The sequence below is a fragment of the Pristiophorus japonicus genome, chromosome 18 (genome assembly GCF_044704955.1).
Source record: "Pristiophorus japonicus isolate sPriJap1 chromosome 18, sPriJap1.hap1, whole genome shotgun sequence".
Taxonomy (NCBI): domain Eukaryota; kingdom Metazoa; phylum Chordata; class Chondrichthyes; family Pristiophoridae; genus Pristiophorus; species Pristiophorus japonicus.
The window spans coordinates 21,237,437-21,260,336 of NC_091994.1; the positions used below are offsets into that span (position 1 = coordinate 21,237,437).

The window sequence follows — 22,900 nt, forward strand, 5'->3', positions numbered from 1 at the left end:
GTGATATTTCTTTTTATCAAACTATTCTCATTAAATATTCCTTTTTATTGAAACAACTCTTTAAATACATTCAGCAACGTATATTGAGGCAACAGACCTAATCATTTTCCACAATGCCCAATTGCAGCTGGCATCTTTTATTCTGAGCTGAAGTCTTAATCCTGCTTGAAGCACTTGTGTGAATTTTTTTTAAACATATATGCAAACACTCTTCCCCAAGACAAACTTGTACTTTTGGACCTTGTCACCATGATGACTTCAACTTAATTTTAAAACAAGAATTCTTCTTATACTAAACTATATTCAGTATGCCAACATTTGCAAGGCTATAGCAAAAGAGCAGGGGAGTGGGACTAATTGAGTAGCTTTTTCAAAGAACCAGCACAGGCACAATGGGCTGAATGGCCTCTTTCTGTGCTGTAAGAGATTTATGATTCTATAAATGTCTTTATTGCACAGTAAAAACAGTGTGAGCATGATCTGGTAACATGAAACTAATAGAGAATATGATTTTACACTATTTTAATCTTTGCTTTAGTTACAGTATCAATTGTTGTATTCTTTATCTTGATCTAGCACATTGTCATTTTTATGCGTACTTGAAAGTGTCAACATCCAGTTCATTAACAAGGTCATGCCACGTCAATGTTTTTCTGTTTTTTTTCACCTATAAAGTTTTCAATTCAAAATTAAAATCCAACTAGGAATTTCTGACCCGTGGCAGCTCTAAGCAGTTCTGAAAGCCATTTAATATGTTTATTGTAAATAATGTGCGGTTTAGAGGCTCTCTGTAGGTAGTTCCCCACCCTTCCTCCCTCCTTGAAAGCCAGTTTTACTTTGGTAATTTTGCCTAGGCCTCTCTCACGTCGTCTCTTTAGCACAGACGATGCATGTTTGAGGTTTAAAGTTATTGTTTACACATTCAATAACATTTGCATAATCTGCAGAATATGTAAGACATGGTGATGAAATATCTCACCTACCCTGCTGTCACAAGTAGCTGATTTAGACTGATGGTATGTTATTAAAACAAATCAGGGAAGATTACGTCTTAGGTTTTTGAACAAAAAAAACCTGATAAAATTGTGATCTAATAGTGTTCAAAGCACATAAAGCTATAGTGTAAGTTAGAAATGTCTCATTTTAGTATGTTTTTGTTTTTGCTATGAGCTCAGGCTGTTAATTGAATATTTAAATCAATGTTTACGTGCAAATTCGCATTAGTAGATATTTTAGTAGTCTAGTTGTCATAACATGGGTAGAAACTGCTTATTACATTTGTACAAAGGTAGTACAGTGTACTAAGAAGCATAAGGGAGATAGAAATGGTCAATTGAAGTTACTTATGTTGAAGATTAAAAACTGATTTTGTATGATGTCAGCTCAATTATATTTTTTGGTGTATTGCACTACATTATGTAATAATTCAAACAAATGAAAACATTTCTTCTGAAAATTGGCTAGGACACTTCCTTGCACTTCTGGATCTGTTACATACATCTAAGCAGGGAGACAGGGCTATGCTTTAACATTTCATTAGAAATATGGCACTCCATTAGTACTGCTCTGTAGCGTCAGCCTTGATTGTGTGCTCCAGAACCTGGAGTGGGGCTTGGACCCATAATTTTACTCGGACAAGAGTTTCAAGCTAACACTTGCCTGGTGTAAGAAATGGAGAAAATATCACACTGGTGCAATAGGAGGTACTCTTCTGAATTTGGGACTGTGACACATTATTCGGGCAGAGTCAGGAGAGCTTTATTCTGTATCTGGTTGTGCTTGAAATAGTACTTCACAGAGAGTGTATAAGTTCCAACTTGGGTTTGTGTCATACTTGATGGATTTTACAAGAACTTAGAGCAAAATCATGGCGTAGTTATCTCCGCCGCCTTCCTGATACAAAACAAAAGGCTTGGAAAGCTGTCTAAGACAAAACCAACATGACTTCCATCCATCAATGTCCTTCTGAGGTTTAAGTATCAACTGCATTTTTGAGCGACAGTGGCAATTGGATCATAGAAACATAGAAAATAGGAACAGGCCATTCGGCCCTTCGAGCTTGCACCACCATTCTATATGATCATGGCTGATCATGCAACTTCAGTACCCCACTCCTGCCGTCTCTCCATACCCCCGATCCCTTTAGCCGTAAGGGCCACATCTAACTCCCTTTTGAATATATAGTGGCTGCTATTTATGTGGATGCTGATAGTGAGTGTTGGCGGGTTGCTCAGACATGGGAAACGTTGCAGCTGAGCTTGATCCTGTCCTCTTTCAGCAACCACACATGCACACCACCACATAGTGGTCAGAAGCAGGAACCATGGCTTTTTTTAAAAAAACACTGGGGCCATGAAGACTGGTTGTAACATCCAGTGGCCATCAGATAAGATTAGTTAACTCGAAGCAACAGAGATCGAATTTGGAACCATCCTTTGGCTTGATGCTGCACCTTTACCCACTGGGCTATTGAGGGAGATCTGAATGGTTTAACTGGTCTAAATAGTGATATTGATGGTGGCACTTTGTGATCTTTAACATTTATGAGCATAACGTCCAAATTAATTTATAACACTACATTTTACTCATAATAGAAATTAAATAATTTGTGGCAAATTTGAAACCAAGTTCATTTAGTGTTATGGACAACACATTTACTGACCATATTGAAGAATGTTAGCACGATTAACTGGTGCCTGGCTTGGAAATTTGTTTTTAAAGTTTACTAGTGCAGTTATTGATCTAGAGTTCTTAAGTGATGTTTTCTGCAGGAATCTTATTGTTAAAATGTTGGCTAACTGGAGAGTCACGACGTAATTGGCCAACTACTGTGATTCAATATCCAATAGTCAGAATAATCAGGTAATTGTTTAATGCATGACATTAATGAGGTCCCATTTTTTTTATCTGTACATCTGGATAATATAACTTTTGTCTCAAGAAATGGAGATAGAGTACCACTTCCTTGACTAAAGACATTGCCTGGTGTAACACTTAGTCAAACAGATCAGAAGTTTCGGGTTTAATTTTTAATGTGTGCTTCATAAATCAATTTTTAGCTGGGATGACCAGGATGTTGCTGTGCTTACGAGGATCTGGTTCCTGACTTATCCAGTGGTGTCTGTTGGAAAGACAAGAATGTTGTGGCACCCTTTAAGGTGAAATAGCTTCCAGACACATGCTGTCTATTTTCCATGTATGAAGCTAGTCATTTGGAGGAGGTACAGGAGGTTGCTGATAAATGTGAAAAATTGTACAGTATCTTGAGAAGAAGGGAGAAAATTGAGCCAGGGGCGGTAACAGGAAAAGTGTGAAAGAAACTTCGCAGAAATAGTTAGTCACCTGCCATATGCAGTCACTGATCCTGGTAACCATTTAGCTCTGGAGTACTGTGTTCGGTTTAGCACACCAAACCTTTGGAAAGATATATTGACCTTGGAAGGGATACAGCACAGATTAAGCCAGTTAGATTGCATAAACTTGGCTGTATTCCCTTAAGTTTAGAGGGGTGATCCAGACAAGGTATTTGAAATGATATGGGGATTCAGTAAGGTCGATGCAGCAAAACTATTTCTTGAGGAGATCCAGAACAAGTGGGCTTGCTCTTAAAATTAGAGCTCAGCCATTTAGGAATGAAATTGGGAACCACTTTTACACACACATGGTAGCTGAAATCTGGAACTTTCTCTCCCAAAAGGCTGTGAATACTGGATCAATTAAACTTTTCAGACTGAGATCAATAGATTTTTGTTTGGTATGGGTATCAAGGAATATGGTGTGGAAGCTAAGAAATGGAGGTACAGATCAGCCAGAATCAAACTGAATGGCAGAAGGCTTGAAGGACTGAATGGCTTACTCCTTTGTTCCTATTGTGACTGCTGGAGAAACCGATCTGGAAAGTCCAGTCCCAATAATTTTCATGTTTGACTTGGTTTCCAAATGATGTAATATTGACTCTTCGATCACTTATCTTGTGTTTGTAGTTTCACCTTGCTGCACGATCAAAGGATTTCGAATACTGTATAATGAATGTATCAAAATGAACCTTTCTTCAATTTTTAAAATCAATTTAAAACTGATCTTGAAGAAAAAACAGGAGAAACTGATCACTGAATATTGTCCAAGTAATGCAACAAAATGATTTTCATGGGTCATCGGCCTAGGTACACACAAGTTTCTGCTGGAAACACAAGTTTCAGTCTTCTTCCTTTTGAAATAGGACACTCCCAGTCATCAAAACAAAGTGAGATTACATGAAATGGTGGCTGACACTGTAGAACTTGGAATATATCAGATCTGGTGTATAGATTGCCCCTTTTGCATGTATTTCTCTTTTTGATTATGATTGAAAAACATAAATTGCAGAATTGACTTTTAAAGGGATATGATTTCATGCTAGATTTTAAAGTAAATTAAAAATGTGGTGAACATTTGCTTTTTTCTATAAAGAAAACACCTACTTTGATTAAATTTATTTATTAAGGTTGGGTTTATTGGATAGCATCTTCATAGAATCATAGAAATTTACAGCATGGAAGGAGGCCATTTCGGCCCATCGTGTCCGTGCTGGGCAACCAAGAGCTATCCAGCCTAATTCCATTTTCCAGCTTGGTCTGTAGCCCTGTAGGTTCCGGCACATCCATGTATTTTTAAAATGTGGAGGGTTTCTGCCTCTAACACCCTTTTCAGTCAGTGAGTTCTAGACCCTCATTACCCTCTGGGTGAAGAAATTTCCCCTCGTCTCTCCTCTAAACCTCCCCCCAATTACTTTAAATCAATGCCCCCTGGTTGTTGACCCCTCTGCCAAGGTCCTTCCTATCCAGGCCTCATAATTTTATACACCAATCAGGTCTCCCCTTAGCCTCCTCCTTTCCAAAGAAAACAGACCCTGCATCTCCAATCTTTCCTCATAGCCAACATTCTCCAGTCCAGGCAACATTCTTGTAAATCTCCTCTACACCCTTTCCAGTGCAATCACATCTTTCCTGTAATGTGGTGACCAGAACTGCACACAGTACTCCAGCTGCGGCTTAACCAGTGTTTTATACAGTTCAAGCATAACTTCCTTGCTCTTGTATTCCATGCCTTGACTAATATAGGCAAGTATTCCATATGCCTTCTTAACCACCTTATCTACCTGGCCTGCTACCTTTAGGGATCTTTTGGATCTACACTCCCAAGGGCTCTTTGTTCCTCTACACTTTTCAGTGCGGTACCATTTAATGTGTATTCCCTTTCCTTGTTGGACCTCCCCAAATGCATTACTTCACATTTATCCGGATTGAATTCTATTTGCCATTGTTCTTCCCATCTGACCAGTACATTGATATCTTCCTGCAATCCACAGCTTTCTTCATTATCAACCACACAGCCTATTTTAGTGTCATCTGCAAACTTCTTAATCATGCCCCCAACATTCAAGTCCCAAGTCATTGACATATACCACAAAAAGCAAGGGACTCAGCACTGAGCCCTGCGGAACCCCGCTGGTTACAGCCTTCCAGTCACAAAAAGAACCATCAACCATTGCCCTTTGCTTCCTACCTCTGAGCCAATTTTGGATCCAACTTGCCACTTTTCCCTGGATCCCATGGGCTTTTACTTTTGTGACCAGTCTGCCATGTATTAGTATTAGGCAATCCCTCAACTCAAAGGGATGAGTTCACAGGTGTTTCAATGAGGGACTTGACATTCTAGGTCCCGAACTACAGATTGAAGGGTGGAAGATGCCTGTGTGTGGATTCTTTTAATGTGGGGTGGCCATTGCACACCAGCCACCACATGGGCTTGACCGAGCTAAGCCTTGATCCAGTGGCAAGGGTTAACCATGACAACTGGAGACCAAGCTCTGCTGCACGGACCTAGTGTGCACACATGCTCCTACTATCCATAGATCGCAGTGTGGGCTGGCCCATGCTGCCCCCGAACCCTCGCCTCTCCTGGGCCCTGATCATAATGCTCCTGGGCCCCAATCTCTCTCCGTTCCTCTGCCGTGATCAAAAATGAAGCAGTCAGTAACAGGACATCAATTAGTCTTCTTATCTTGGAGACATCAAGGGCCTAAGTTTCCACATGATTTGTGCCTTATTTTTAGGAGCAACTGGTGGAGAACGGACTATCTTAGAAATCGCAATTCTCCACATTTCTTTTTCTGCAGTTCTAGTCAGGTAGAACAGTTCGACTGATTTCAAAGTTTCCACAGTGAAAACGTACTCCAAACTAAGTTAGAATGGAGCAAGTGAAGATTTTTGTAGAACTGAAAAAACCTGTTCTACACATTAAAAAATCAGGCACAGGTTACAAATTAGGCATCCAGAATGAGGTGGGGGGGGGGGAGGGAAGTCATTAAATTCTACAATAAATCCTTATTTATATTTCTACAAATATTATACAAATAAATCCAACCTGAATAAACATTTATAAGAAAAGATTAAATAAACCATCTTCTTACCTGTGTGAAAGTGCTTCAGGCACAGAGAATGCTGCAGTCAGCCTGAGGCGCCCGTTCTTCCCGCGGGGGGGGTAGGAGGCGCCTGTTCTTTCCCGCGGGGGGGGGGGGGGGGGGGGAGAAAGGCGCCCGTTCTTTCCCGCGGAGGGGGGAGGAGACAGTGAGAAGGCTGCAAGTGCTGATGTGCTGATGGCAATGTGCTTTTATTTAAAAAAAGTTCAAAAATTAAACAGCTACAAAGAACTACAAAAATGGCCGAGTGCCAATGTTTTATTCACACTGAGCATGTGTTGCCGGCAGGAAAAAAACTAATTTAAATAGTACCAGTCCCCTCCCACATACAAAATCGTCGCGAGTGTAGGCTTCGCCCCCCAGGGCGCCGCGCAAGGCAGACAAGGAGCTGCAGAACGCTCCAGAATCGCGATTTTTTTTTTATGTGCGAAAAACGGGCGCCCAGCTCGGAGGGGCGCCCGTTTTTTTATCGTGTGGAAACTTGGGCCCTTGTATTGACACTGTTATTTGAAATATCAAAATACTAAATTCCAGCTTAGTTGAAGGGTTATTAACATCAGCAGAAACAAACGGCAACTAACAGAATTAACACAGTTCATTAGGATGTGAATAACAGCAGAATCCAAATCCTGCAGTCACTTGTGAACTCGCTGGTGTCTCAGCAGTGGGACCTTATCAAAAGCTTTGCTAAAATCAATATACACTGCATCATCATGTGCTGCCCTCATCGACCATCCTGGTTACCTACTTGAGAAATTCAATGAAGTTGGTCAGAAGGACCTGCCTTAAAAAAAATCCATGCTGAGTCTTGGCAGAGTAAGTTGACAGGAAGTGCATATAATGTAAGATTTTTAACTATTATAGATATCCTAATTCTTGCCCTCCATTTGTCTCCCAAGTCACTTCACCCATAGATATGTTCCAAAGCATATACAGTAATAGATAAAAAACCAAAACTGTTGGAAATACAACAACAGGTAGACAGCATCTATGAGAAAAGTGGGTTAATAATTTGGGTGGAACTCCATCAGGACTGTTCTGATGAAGAGTCCCACCTAAATTATTAACCTTTCCTTCACATGGTGTTTTCTGACCTGATTCATTGTTCCACTATTCTGTTTTTTATTCCAGATTTGCAGCATTGTATTTTTTTAAAAATCTGTACATAATACAGATGCTCTCTCTTGCTTCCTTTCAAGAATATAAAAAAGTAAAATGAAATGGTGATTTTGGTGTATTTTATTGATGTTGGGACCCAGTAATTGAAATGGTTAAAACATTAGTATCTACTTTTGATAAATTATTTAGCCTATGCAACAATTTGAGTAATACCAGTATTCCCAATATGATCCCATAAATTTGACACTAATTTGGTCTTTATATTTAAATGGATGAAGGTCTGAATAACTTGATAATTCCGAGTAGTGAAGAACCAGTACAAATATTGAACTTGTACTCTAACTACTGCTGAGAGGAAAGACCTGTATCAGTTGGTCGCACTTCATTGGTCCAGAAGTGTACTTTTTATATAGTGTGTGAAACCCAGATATCGTAGCTCTGTGGAGCATGTGAAATGGAAGTCTGCATCTCTGGAGCTTGGCAGTATAGAACAGAGCACATTTTATCAAAAAAAAATCCTTCTAAGTGGCTACAAACTGGATGAGATTTTTAGTAACTGGGACAGAGTATTTTTGTGGAGCCAGAAGGAAAATAAATGTTTGGCCTTTTTTCTGGGCCGTCACCAGCAGTCTCTTTAAGAACTGCTGCTTAGCTCACACAACGCCTGGTATAACTCTGTCTATTTAAACCTGAATGTTGTAAACAAGGTCATACAATTGCATATTTAAGTAGCCTCTTAAGGAAGGCGTATTGATTGCCCAGGGAGAATTTCTGAACTTAAAGCAGCAACCCAATTCGGGAGCACAAAACAGCTCTGCAGGTGGCTGAAGGCCGAAGTCTAACAAAGAACCCGTGACCTAAAGAATAGATGGTGGGTGGAAAAAGCACAGGAGATCCAACAGCTGGCCGACAGCCATGACGTGCAAAGATTCTTCAGCGCAGTCAAGACCACCTACGGCCCAAGGCCCCACCCCACTGCTGGCCAAGAACAGAGAGGCACTCATTAAGGACACACCACTTTTTTTTATCTGGAAGGAGGAAAGCATGCCAGGAGATCTGAGATGCTGTAATCATGACCATCTTCAAAAATGGGGGCGTCAGACTGCGGTAACTACAGAGGAATCTCCCTGCCGTCGGCCACTGGGAAAGTCATCGCAAGAATCCTCCTCCATTACCTTCTCCCTGTGGCTGAAGAGCTTCTCCCAGAGTCGCAATATGGATTCCGTCCATTAAGGGTACAACGGACATGATCTTCACTGCGCTACAACTATAAGAGAAATGCAGGGAACTGCACCTACCCTTGTACATGGCCGCCTTTGACTTCTCGAAGGCTTTTGACACGTCAGCCGTGAGGGACTATAGAGCGTCTTCCTCCGTTTCGGCTGCCCCGAAAAGTTTGTCACCATCCTCCGTCTGCTCCACAATGACATGCAAGCTGTGATTCTTGTTAATACGGATTCTTTTTCCCTTAATCTGTTTCAGCGAATACACTGACACAAACACCTCTGCCTTTTCTGTAAAAGACCTTTATTGAAGATTCTCCGGCCTGAACTTGTCAAGACAAAGGGACACACTCTCAATCAGAGACTGTTTACCTTCCCCTGGACAAGCCCTTTTCAGCGTGAAAAGCACAGTAGATATACATTTTCAAAACAGAACACATTTGATTAGCACTTGGTCTATCCAATCCCTTTCTGCCTCCCCGCCCCCCCCCCCCCCGAGTACGTCCAATGGCAGGCAAGAAAGTCTCCCAATTAGGGCTGGTGTCAGATCAAGTTAGTTATAGCTTTGCTACACTGTCTTCCCTTATCAGTAAAGAACCCAATTAGTTTCCCTTCCTCATCAGTAGAAGCTCTTACTTTTCCCTTCCTATCTAGGATTGCTTTCTTTCTTTGTGCTGCCTTGGGCTTTCTCATGACCTGTGTCTAACCTCAACTTCAACTCTTGGTAACCCCTTTTTTTCCTGTTGATTCTGCAGTTGTCTGCATCTTGACATTTCTTTAGCTATTTTCCCATGATTCCCTATCTCATCCTTTTGCCACCTTCTCTATCCATCTACCATTTTTGCAACCCTTTTACACATTCTCATTCTGACCAATGGATCCACCACCGACCCAATCCATGTCCAGACCGGGGCCAAGCAGGGCTGTGTCATCGCACCGACGCTCTTCCCTCTCTTCCTTGCTACAATGCTACATCTCGCTCACAACAAGCTTCCCCCCCCCCCCCCCCCCCCACTGCTGGAGTGGAACTAAACTATAGAACCAATGGGAACCTGTTCAACGTTCACTGCCTCCAGGCTAGATCCAAGGTCGTCCCATCCTCTGTCAGTGAACTATAGTACGCGGACGACGCTTGTGTATGCACGCACTGAGGCCAAACTCCAAGCCATCGTCAGCGCCTTCACCGAGGCGCACGAAAGCATGGGTCTTGCACTAAACATCCCGAAGGCACAAGTCCACCACCAACCTGACCCCCCCCCCCCCCCCCCCCCCCCCATCATCAAAATCTACGGCGTGGCCTTGGACAATGTGGACCATTTTCCATACCTCAGGAGCCTACTATCAGCAAGGGCAGACATCGATGACTACGTCCAACACCGCCATCAGTGTGCCAGCGAAGCCTTTGGTTGCCTGCGGAAGAGAGTGTTTGAAGACCAGGACCTTCAATCTAGCACCAAGCTTGTGGACTACAGGACAGTAGTGATACCCGCCCTCCTATATGGCTCTGAGATGTGGACTATATACAACAGACATCTCAAAGATTCTGCAAACTCGGAGGATAGACGCACCAATCGCTCAGGCCAGCATTGAAGCATTGACCACACTCAACCAGTTCCGTTGGGTGGGCCACCTCGTCCGCGTGCCCGACACGAGACTCCCAAAGCAAGCGCTCTACTTGGAGCTCCGACACGGCAAGCGAACCCCAGGTGGGCAGAGGAAGTGTTTCAAGGATACTTTCAAAGCCTCCTTGATAAAATGCAACATCCCCACTGGCACAAGACTGCCCAAAGTGGATGAAGAGCATCCGGGAGGGCACCGAGCACCTCGAGTCTCGTCACCAAGAGCATGCAGAAAACAAGTGCAGGCAGTGGAAGGAGCGTCCGGTAAACCAGGCTCCCCACCCACCCTTTCCTTCAACCACTGTCTGTCCTGCCTGTGGTAGAGACTGTAATTCCCACATTGGACTGTACAGCCACCTGAGAACTCCCGTTTAGAGTGGAAGCAAGTTTTCCTCGATTTCGAGGGATTGCCTATGATCGTTGTCCATTTACAGACGCTGGGCACCTGAAAATTGTATCGGGCTCGCCTTGAGCATCAATTCTCTCTCCAACTCTCATTTTCCTCCATTTTCCCCCCCCCCCCCCCCAATTCTCTCAATACATCAACATTTCTTGCCTCCCTCAATCTTCCTCCTATAAACTTTAGGCTGTTAAAACCATCTGGCATCACCTAATCACTCTTTGATTTACCTTTGCCCATCTTCTCATTGCTCCTCAATCTTCTTGATACTTGAACTGCAAATCTTGGGTTTTCACCTTTTTTGTTATAAAAAAAAAAAAATGTCCTGCATGAAAGTAATTTTCACCTGATTTGAATTTCAGCTTAGAGCGTTTATCATGTCGGCTGACCAATACTGCGGGCATTGCAGTATCTGGTGTCGTGACCTATTAGTGGCATTTTTCATAGGGCATGTTTAATGTTTTACATCATTTTTTGCTAGATTGTACACAGTTGGTGACATTGGACAGTTTTGTTTCGAGGTGGTAAAGTGATGGAGTCATTTTACCAGGATGGCTATGTTTCTTTATACATTAACCAAAGCATTTTTGTATTTGGTACTTTCTGCAGCTTAACTAAATATTTTAGAATGGGGAAGGGAATTGCTTTTATGTGCCATTTGTACCAAAAAACAATTAAGCAGAGTTTACTTTTGATATTCTAAACATCAATTACTGTTAAATGCAAATCTTATGCTAAAATTTGTTGTGTATAATATGGTTTTATGGTAAAAGCAGATTCCCAACACTTCAAAGCTAGGCATATTCCAACATCATGTTGGCATATTGAATTTAATAATTGAGAATGCAAGACTAAAGAAAAGTGGGCTGGAATTTGCTGAGTGGCAAACGAACGGAGCTGAAGGAATGAGAGTCCACGCGTAAAAGTTAATTTTCAGTGCCAGAGAGGTTCTTTGGCAGTAATTTTGATTTATAATGCCATTAAAAGGGTACATATACTGGAATGGACAAGTCTAACTTTTTGTGACGACGAGTTTAGTCCGTATCTAAGATGTCCATGCAAGAACTTCACGCCATTCAATACATGACTGAGCAGGCTTGAGGGGCCAAATGACCTACTCCTGCTCCTATTTCTTATGATCTACCTCGACTCTTTCTCGCACTTTCCCCATATCCCTTGATTGCATTAGTATCCAAAAATCTATCGATCTCTGTCTTGAATATTTTCAATGATTAAGCATCCACAGCTCCCTGAGGTAGAGAATTCAAAAGATTCACAACCCTTTTAGTGAAGAAATTTCTCCTGATGTCCATTCTAAATGGTCGACCCCTCATTCGGAGACTGGCCCCTAGATCTGGACTCCCTAGCCAGGGGAAACTTTCTCCCAGCACCTACCTTGTCAAGCCTCTTAAGAATGTTATGTTTCAATGCGATCACTTTGCATTTTTCTAAACTCTACAAATATAGGTCTAGTCTATTCAATCTCTCCTCACGGGCAATTGCCTCGCCCAGGAATCAGTGTAGTGATGTTTGGTTTTCAAGTAAGAAGTCTAGTTGTGCAAAACATAAGTTCAAACTGGGGTCTGCAAACCAAGGGAGCCAGCAAGAGATCTTCAGGAAGTCTACAAAGCCATAACATTTCTACCTATCTGGGACTGGGTATACAATTCACACCATGAGCAATGTCTTGAATTTTACACATTTAAATGGAATTGCATGGAATGTATAGCACAAACGGGCCATTCAACCCAGATGCTCCATGTTTATACTCCACACGAGCCTCCTCCCACCCCTCTTCATTTAACCCTATCAGCATAACCTTCTATTCCTTTCTCCCTCGTGTTTATCTAGCTTCCCCTTAAATGCATCTATGCTAGTTGACTCAGCTACTCCTTGTGGTAGTGAGTTCCACATTCTAACCACTCTGAATAAAGAAGTTTCTCCTGAATTCCCCATTGGATTTACTAGTGACCTATCTTGAATTTATGGCTCCCAGTTTTGGTCTCCCCACAAGTGGAAACATCTGCTCTACAACTACCCTAACACATCCTTTCATAATCTTAAAGAGCTTTATCAGGTCACCCGCAGTCTTCTCTCCAAGAGAAAAGAGCCCCAGCCTGTTCAATCTTTTTTTAAATTTCAAAATATACTTTATTCATATAAAAATTTGCACAATACATTGGAGAGCAGTTCAATAAATTTGGATGCTGACGGCAGTTCCGTTCAATACATTTGCTTGTTTTACATTTCGAGGTACAATCCAGGATACATTGTAATATAGTCATCAAATTATATTACATGTGGCACTATACGGTACACTGGGTGAGGGTGCAGTTATATTTCTTTGCAACATACATTACTAAACAGAACTTGCATTATACATGGCACTACATAGGTGTTTTCAGATCATGGTGCTCTATGTATACAAAAAGTTTACAAGTACAGCCCGTGGTGAGTTTTATTCTGATTCCAGCCCCTGGGTTTACTGTGGCGGAAGGGCTTTAAACTGTGGCTCTTCCCCACCGTGCCTTTGCGGCGACTGCACCAATTTTTAGTGCGTCCCTCAGCATGTACTCCTGGATCTTGGATTGTGCCAGTCTGCAACACGCAGACGCGGACATCTCCTTGCTCTGGAAGACCAGCAAGTTTTGGCAAGACCAAAGTGTGCCTTTCACCGAGTTGATGGCCCTCCAGCAGCAGATGATGTCTGTCTCGGTGTGTGTCCCTGGGAACAGCCCGTAGAGCACAGAGTCCTGTGTTACGGAGCTGCTTGGGATGAACCTCGACAGCAACCACTGCATCTCCCTCCAGACCTGCCTTGCAAAGGGGCAGTCCTACAGGAGATGGATGTCAGTCTTGTCCGCACCACAATCAACTCGGGGCAGAGTGTCGTGTCTCTCAAACCCCGGCTGTGCATGAAGGATTTGATGGGTAGGGCGCTCCTCACTGCCAATCAAGCTACGTCTTGGTGCTTGTGTGAAAGCTCTGGCGATGAGACGTTCTGCCAAACAAGTTCGACAGTCTGCTCGGGGAACCACCCGACAGGGTCCACCCTCTCCTTTCGTAGGGCATCCAGGACCTTGCCTGCCGACCACTGCTTTATGGCCTTATGCTCAAAGGGGTTTTTTCTGAAAAACTTTTCCACGAAGGACAGGTGGATAGGTATGGTCCAACTGGTGGCATTTCGCGGCAGCGTGGCCAGACCCATCCTTCGCAACACCGGGGATAAGTAGAACTTCAGCATGTAGTGACACTTGGTGTTTGCGTTCCGGGGGTCTGACACAGTTTCATGCAGCCGCACACAAAGGTGGCCATCAGGATGAGGGCCACGTTCGGAACATCCTTTCCTCCACTGTCCAGAGATTTGTACATCGTGTCTCTGCGGACACGGTCCATTTTGGACCTCCAGACAAAGTGGAAGACGGCCCGGGTGACTGCCGCAGCACAGGAGCGTGAGATGGGCCACACTGAGAGCACTTCACTCCTAATGACCAGGTTCTTTCCTGCAATAGAGAGGGAGCGCAGCTTCCACCATCCCAGTTTTTGTTTCACTTTGGCAATTATGCTCTTCCCAGTTTTTGGCGCATGCCCCGTCCGCTCCGAACCATATTCCCAACCTGTTCAATCGTTCCTGATGAATATAACCTCTCAGTATTGGTGTCATTCATGTAAATCTGTTTTGCACCTTCAGTGCCTCCTATATCCTTTTTATAATATGGAGACCAGAATTGTTCAATATTCCAAAGTTCTGTAGCAGTTTAACATAACTTCTCTGCTTTTCAATTCTATCCCTTTAGAAATAAATTGCTTTTTTTATGGTCTTTACTTTGTAATTTGTGTATCTGTACCCCTAGATCCCTTTCTCCACTACCTCATTTGAACTCTTATTTCCCAAAGAGTATTATTATTATTCCTATCGAAATGCGCCACTTCGCATTTATCAATATTGAAATTCATTCCACAATTCCGATTGGCATGAGTCCACAATGCAAAAGTGCCCCAAATTCAATACCAATTGGCAATCTCCCTCGTGGAGGAGGATGGCTGGTGTGTGAAGTGGTTAGTAAGACACATTCTTCGAATGTTGGGGCTGGGTCACAGTATTTGGGAAAAGTAATGAAAGATTTATTTTGCAACTAGCAGTGCTGACCTTGGTCTGATTGACAGTGGATGATAAAATTGGAAAACTATTCCAGTTTGTGGCACTGACGTGTTGCCTTGATGAGCACAAAATTAACGCCCCGTGAAAAAATGAGTGCAGCCTAATAATACACGTTTTATTGAGATTAATTGGACTCTTTCAAAGTGCCCAAAATTCACAAAGCATAATAAAATAAAGTTTGCTGAATTGAGCTGAAATAGATTTCTTTTCCAATTTTCTACCATCTTGTTTGGAAATCTGGAGTATGGTTTCCATGGGTACTGAGTCTTCTGGTACCTCACCCAAGTGGCAAATCATGAGACGTGAGACTATTGAAACTTGGAGGCCTCGCAGCTGGGTCAGATCTTGTCCTCCTCCAACAACGGCACTTTCATACTTGGATAGTGAGGAATGGGAATCCCAACTGATTTCTCACCTCCCTGCTGCCAAGGCCAGTTGTAGTACAGTCATTGCCATTCTAGTTAAGATTGTTTCATTGGCCTTTCCTCAGTTGAGAACTTTTACTCCTTGTCTATCTTTGTCCTTTTCCATAACTACACTAAGTCTAACTGAATCATGATCTTTGCCACCAATAAATTATGGGTTTGTACAGTTTCAATTTTTTTTTACTGAGCACAGTGATTGTTTTCTAGATTAAATAACAAAGCAAGGGGAATACTGATTCTTCACATTTTCCATCTCCTGCGGTACACTGTAATTCAATCAAATCTGAGTAAATTGCCGCATGCTGTTTTACTAAATGCTGCACTGTTAAATGCAAATGAGAGTGTTGTGATGGGAATGAAGATAATCCATACACAAAGCACATTATCCATTACCTGAGAATTTGCATTTACCTAATACCGTATCAAATTTTAGGATGACCCAAAGAATTTTCAATGTAGTCACTATTATGTGGATAGATGCAACAGCTGATTTGCACATAGCAAGATTCCACAAGCACAAAATATGGAGAATGACCATATAATCTATTGTGGAGTGGTATTGTTTGAGGGAGAAATTGTTGGCCAGGACACCAGCAGAGCTCCTTGCTCCTTGTTGAATAATCCTGAAGCATTTTTAACATCCAGCTAAATAGGCTCTTCCAAAAAACAAAGTGGTGTATCTTTGGCTAGTTTTTGGGAAGAAAACACGTGAACAAAGAAACAGGCACTTAAGTAAACATGTTCTCCCTCTGCTACTTCCTGCAACTATATTGTGTTTCTGACATTCTTCAGGCATTTAAAAAATAATCTGTAGCTCAATTTCCCCTTGGTATTTTTTTTAAAACTGTGGACTCATTCTATGGCCTTAAGTCATCAATTAGATTGTGTAGTTTACAAGTCTCATTTGTTCCAGCCTGTTTTAAATCTTTCTCCTAATAAGTTGCACATAGAATCTTTGTTTCCAGATTTCTTCAGCAGTCATAACCACCTTAAATTTGCCAAGTGGTATTACCAGACTTGTCAGCATTTGAGCACTGGGAGGGGATCTAGGGTCTGGCAGTACTGGAATGAGTTCTTTAAAATCTAGGAGTATTTTGAATGGGGCTACATGTGAGATTGGTCCTGAGGTTCCAAACAACAGGAAGAGAGACTTATGGGCCAGGGCTTGGATAGATGGGAGAAGGATCCTGTGATTCGGGGGGCATTGGAGAGGAATCTCCAATGCCCCCCGAATTGGGACAGTTTAGGGATTAGTGAGCACTGCAAATGCAATCTAGGGACTTGTGAACAATTAGAGGGGGTCCAAGGATCTATGATTGGAAGGTGAAAGGGGTCCTGGGCAGGACTTGAGGGAACTTCAGAAGATTGAGGGAACCTCTGAGTCTGACAATATTGGAGATTGCTGAAATCAGCAAGTATTGAAGAGCAAGGCCAAACAGCCTTGTGGGAGAATGAGACCTAGACTGCTGAACCTTTGGGCCCAAGTTTCCACATGATTCGCGTCTGATTTTTAGGAGCAACTGGTGGAGAACGGACTATTTTAGAAATTGCAATTCTCCACTTTTTTTCTGCAGTTCTAGTCAGATAGAACAGTTTTAGTTTAGAACAGAATTTTTTTCTTCAAAAGGGGGCGTGTCCGGCCACTGACGCCTGATTTGAAAGTTTCCACAGTGAAAATGTACTCCAAACTAAAGTAGAATGGCGTCCGTGAAGATTTTTGTAGAACTGAAAAAACCTGTTCTACACATTAAAAAATCAGGCGCAGGTTACAAATTAGGCGCCCAGAACGAGGTGGGGGGAAGGGAACTCATTAAATTCGACAATAAATCCTTATTTATACTTCTACAAATATTATACAAATAAATCCAACCTGAATAAACATTTATAAGCCAAGAAAAGATGAAATAAACCATCTTCCTACCTGTGTGAAAGTGCTTCAGCCAGGGAGAATTCTGCAGCTGTTCGTGCCACTGGGGGAGAGAGAGGGGGAGAGGTGAACAGGAGCGGGGGAGTGGGTGTCGGGGCGGGGGAGCGGGTGTCGGGTTGGGGCGGGGCGAGCGGGTGTCGGGGTGGAGGGAGCGGGTCTCGGGCGGGGGGGGTAGCGGGTGTCGGGGGGGGGGGGGGGAGCGGGGGTCGTGTCTGGTCGGCGGGGGGAGCCTCATTCACGCAGCCCCAGTGAGGCCATTGGGCCAGGGCTAGGGGCTGCGTGCTTCGGGCCCCTCCCACACAGTTCGGCGCCTGGAGCTACTGCACTTGTGTGCCGACTGTAGCGCGCATGTGCAGAGGTCCCGGCACTGTTTTCAGCGCAGGGACCTGGCTCCGCCCCCGCCACAGCTCGTGCCGGCTGCGCCGAGTGCCACAGGACCTGTAAGTCGGTGGAGAATACCGAAGATTTTTTTAGGCGCGAAAAACGAGCGCCCAGCTCGGAGGGCGCCGTTTTTTTCTTGTGGAAACTTGGGCCCAATTTGTGCTCCCAAACCCCCCAGTGCGTCTGTCTTCTCGGCAGATCTGTCTGTCCATTGCCTTTTTTGTACTCTTGCATCATTCAGCTAGTTCCCATCATTAAACCATTCATGTATAAATTTTCTGCTTGTAATGACCTGATAGGAAATTATTTGCTTGCTGGGGGGGGTCCAGTTTCCTGATTGACATGTCAGAAGTGGAAAATTTGATGCACTTTTTGTGAATTTTCCAATGAATACAGTTTTAAATAAACATAACATTTCCATGAACAAAAATGCTAATTGTTTATATAGTTGCCAAGTTACATTACAGATTACTTAAGCCTCAAAAATGTGTCTGTTTTAACTAAATGTATGCAACCAAAAGAGTAATTGATTTTTAAAAAATCCATTCTGTCTTTACCATCAACACAGAAAACAAAACCCCAGCGTTTGCTGTTTGCATGTCCTGCTGCTCATAGGTGATCTTTGTGTAGTTCAGAACTGAAAAGCACAATTGTTAATTCATTTATATAAGTGACTCACTTGCCTGAAATAAAAGTTTTGAGAATTCACTGCCTTGTTTCTTTGAAATTCCTCACAGCAGGACACACCCGTCAACTCCTGTTGATACTGGGAAATTGTGCAAATTGCCTGCTCACAATGCACAGATGCATTTGAAAAGTGTCTCCACTGTTGAGACCCAGCGCAGAAGGAAACCATTCGATCCATTGTGTCTGTGCTCGCTCTTTGGAAGAACTATCCAATTAGTCCCAATTCTCTGCTCTTTCCCCATAGCCATGCAGATGCTGAGATCTTTAGGTAAAAACTTTGTGTTTATTAAGAGACAAATTCAATGGATATATGTAATCATGTTAGTCAAATATTTACTTTTTGTTTAAACTTCATTTTGGGAATTATACATTCCAGTTGTGAGCAGGCAGTTTGCACAATTTCCCAGAATCAACAGGAGTCCTGCTGCAGATAATTTTTTTTTGAAGAAGCATTTTGAGTGATTCATTCACAAACTGATGGTGGAAGCTGACATGGCAAAACTGAATAATAAATGTTGATACTAAACTAAGAGCAAAGGTCATGACAGTTGAAAATAAGGTTTGTGGATAAGACAAAAAAAAACATACCCACACATCTTCATTCTGGTCCTGTTATAGTGACGTAATGAAAATAATCACATATTGTTTAACTTTTGGAAGGCATGTAGTTTTTAATCATTGCTTTTATAAGAAAAATGGAACTTTCAAAAGGAAAAATGAAAACTGTTCTTGACAAAATATTGCAATGTACTTTGTATTACATACAGAAATATAGCTTTTATGCAAATGAACAGTTAAAATGTGGCGCAGTACTGCATTCAGATTTTTCAGAATTATTACTGCTTTTTGGGAACTAAATTTGTCAGTGAAACAAAGTTGCAGAACTCCATTTAGACGAGAGTAATTAAAAAATCTCAACATGGAAACAATTGGAAAATGTCAGGAATAACAAAATCCGAGCCAATCTTTGAGTTGTGGTGAGTAAAAGGAATCGAAAGCAGTTTAGAAATCTTAATTGTGAAATAAGAACTTTGCAAGCAGAAACTAAATTACCAAAACAATCTTCAGTTTAAGAAAAATCATGTCTATTTTTATTTCCCCCCTTTTTAGGACATGGTGTGCCAAGACAATTACAGATAAGATCTGTTGTACCCTTTATTCTTTGCCTCTGGTACTGAACACACTTTGAACTTGTGCAGAATGCAGCTGGACAGTGCCTAATGCTTAAAGTACATTGTGTCATGGACGGGCAGAATTACCAGCAGAACCATCAAACTGACACTGAAATGTATGGTCTGCCAAATATCCAAGCCCAGTTCTGCTCTCGTGGAACAGAGGTAAGTGTTCATTAATATTTTGGGGAGGTTCTGTTGGAGAGGAGGGATGGGATGGGGTGGGGTGAGGGAGAGTGGAGGATGTGCAGACAGTCTCGACCTGGTTTCCAGTTGGCATAAATCTACAACATTAAAAAGTATCTACACTTTTAACAGTTACACTTGGAGAATGGTGGGTTTAAAGAAATGGAAATGTCACATTAGGAGATATTTTTCAGAAATTAAGATTAAAGCACATTCGGGCAAGGTAGAAGGAGCTTTACTCTAGTCTGTGAGTGAACAGACATATTGAGTGTTCATCTGATACTGGGCACAAGAAGTGGAGTGGAAGGGAGATGTGGTTGATTCTCCGCATTGCCAAGCCTCGCCTTCTGTGGCAGTACCTGAAGATGCCTGCCAATGTGTGAAATAAGCTGGATATGCCAGTATTGTGCTGTTCAGTAATGGATAAGAAGGAAATTGCAAGTAAGTTATTCACATTAACACAGGACTAAATTTACTGGGATTGTACAAATAATCAGAGTTTCAAGTTTGTGATCATGCTTTTTACATTTCTTGGAAATCTGTTTTATCATTGTTTTAAACATGCAAATATAATATGTAATGGAGATTTGAATTTCCTTCTGAATTAGTGGTTTCAGAATTGCCTGAGCTCCTTGCACTAAAAGCACTGGCTAAGTGATGATGATCTGTGATGGAAGTAAATGCATGATGATATATTGTCAGGCAGAAGGAAATTACATTTTTAGTGAAACAAAGTTTATACTTCATGGGCCAGAAATTCTGGGGTCTTGCTGCACTAACAGCAGAGCAGGGTTGCTTGTAGCTGTATACATAGACACAGCCCCAAATCAGCAACTTGCATTTATATGGCACCTACACCGTAGTCAAACGTCCCATGGTGCTTATACAAGTGATATCAAACAAAATTTGACACTGCGCCACATGAGATATTAGGACAGGAGACCAAAAGCTTAGTCAATGAGGTAGGTTTTAAGGAGCGTCTTAAAGGAGGGATGAGAGAGAGAGAACTGCTTAGGGAAGGAATTACAGAACTGCCAATGATGGGGCGAAGGAAGTTGGAGATGCTAGAGACCAGAATTGGAGGAGTGCAGAGATCTCTGAAGGTTGTAGGGCTGGAGGAGGTTAGAAACGGAGGGGTGAGGCCATGGAGAGATTTGAAAATAAGGATGAGAATTTTAAAATTGAGGCGTTGTTGGACCGGTTAGCTAATGTAGACGGTTGTAAACAGCTGTCTTGCTCTTTTCGCTTCGTTGCTTCAAATGTCGAAACGCACACACACACACACACACACACACACACACACGTAGTAAAGACAGGATTGGGTCTTTTATTTAAACACTCGTACTAAACAAATCAAGTATGAAAGTTACTGAGATACTTCACAAAGGCAGCTTGCTTCGATTTCCGTGGCTGCTTGTGACGACGCACCTTCCGAGATTCCAGTGTGTGTTATCTAATGTCATACTCTTATCTTTATACTGAAAAAGCCTTTGAACTCTTATTTCTTTGCATGGTACATTTAGACAATAAAATGCAGATGATGTAGAATTGTCCTGAAATCAAGGCTAACTGCTTTCTGAATTACTATTCTGAACTGCTAACTGAGTTACCAGATCGTTTCCTCGCATAGTAACAAATGGTACATTCAAATAATTAACATACAGACGATGTGAATTACTGTACACAAACCAGGTGATTGGCATGCATAGATAGTATCGATACATACAAATAATTAACATACAGATGTCATCAAATCTTAACATCATTTAGTCATGAATTACTATTCTTCCCACCATAGCAAGGTACTCATATCTAACATTGTTTAGTTCCAAGGTACTCAAATATTTAACATCCAGACAATGACCAGTTACTCATTTCAATGGCTGAAAGGCACCACATTGTCTAACAGTCTCTTTCAATCCAAACTTCCAATCTTCCTGTTTTTTAATCCAAACTTCAGATCGCGTGCTGAAGTAAGAGTTCAGAAATGCGGAACTGTGCTCCCACATAGACCAGTGAACACGACTTGGCGTGAGTTAGGATACGGACAGCATAGTTTTGGATGCACTCCAGTTTATCGTGGATGGAATTTGGGAAACTGGTCAGGAGAGCATTGAAATAGTCAAGTCTGGAGAAAGCCAAGGCATTGATGAGGGTTTTAAATGGCGGACCAGTTAAACAAATACTTTGGTTCTGTCTTCACGAAGGAAGACACAAATAACCTTCCGGAAATACTAAGGGGCCGAGGGTCTAGTGAGGAGGAGGAACCGAAGGAAATCCTTATTAGACGGGAAATTGTGTTAGGGAAATTGATGGGATTGAAGGCCTGATAGTCTGCATCCCAGAGTACTTGAGGAAGTAGCCCTAGAAATAGTGGATGCATTGGTGATCATTTTCCAACAGTCTATCGACTCGATCAGTTCCTATGGAGGGTAGCTAATGTAACACCGCTTTTTAAGAAGGGAGGGAGAGAGAAGGTGGGTAATTATAGACCGGTTAGCCTGACATCAGTAGTAAGGAAAATGTTGGAATCAATTATTAAAGATGAAATAGCAGCGCATTTGGAAAGCAGTGACTGGATCGGTCCAAGTCAGCATGCATTTATGAAAGGGAAATCATACTTGACAAATCTTGTGGAATTTTTTGAGGATGTAACTAGCAGAGTGGACAAGGAAGAACCAGTGGATGTGGTGTATTTGGACTTTCAAAAGGCTTTTGACAAGGTCCCACACAAGAGATTAGTGTGCAAAATCAAAGCACGTGGTATTGGGGGTAATGTACTGATGTGGATAGAGAACTGGTTGGCGGACAGGAAGCAGAGAGTCCTTTTCAATGGCAGGCAGTGACTAGTGGGGTGCCGCAGGGCTCAGTGCTGGGACTCCAGCTATTTACAATATACATTAATGATTTAGATGAAGGAATTGAGTGTAATATCTCCAAGTTTGCAGATGACACTAAGCTGGGTGGCGATGTGAGCTGTGAGGAGGACACTAAGAGGCTGCAGGTTGACTTGGACAGGTTAGGTGAGTGGGCAAACGCATGGCAGCTGCAGTATAATGTGAGGTTATCCACTTTGTTGGCAAAAACAGGAAGGCAGAATATTATCTGAATGGTGGCAGATTAGGAAAAGGGGAGATGC

General features: G+C 42.2%; 1 protein-coding gene across 4 annotated transcripts in view; it reads left to right on the forward strand.

The window, feature by feature from the left end:
* sbno2b (strawberry notch homolog 2b) overlaps positions 1-22,900 on the forward strand; it is a 184,904-nt gene that overhangs the window by 2,012 nt on the left and 159,992 nt on the right. For 2 of the 4 annotated variants that reach the window (XM_070859729.1, XM_070859726.1), the window contains one exon: positions 19,514-19,740. In XM_070859729.1, the coding sequence (XP_070715830.1) occupies positions 19,624-19,740 (117 nt within the window). In that variant the 5' untranslated portion in view covers positions 19,514-19,623. Of the gene's footprint in view, positions 1-18,453; positions 18,672-19,513; positions 19,741-22,900 lie in introns of all 4 variants that reach the window. The other 2 variants (XM_070859727.1, XM_070859728.1) reach the window with 2 other exon arrangements.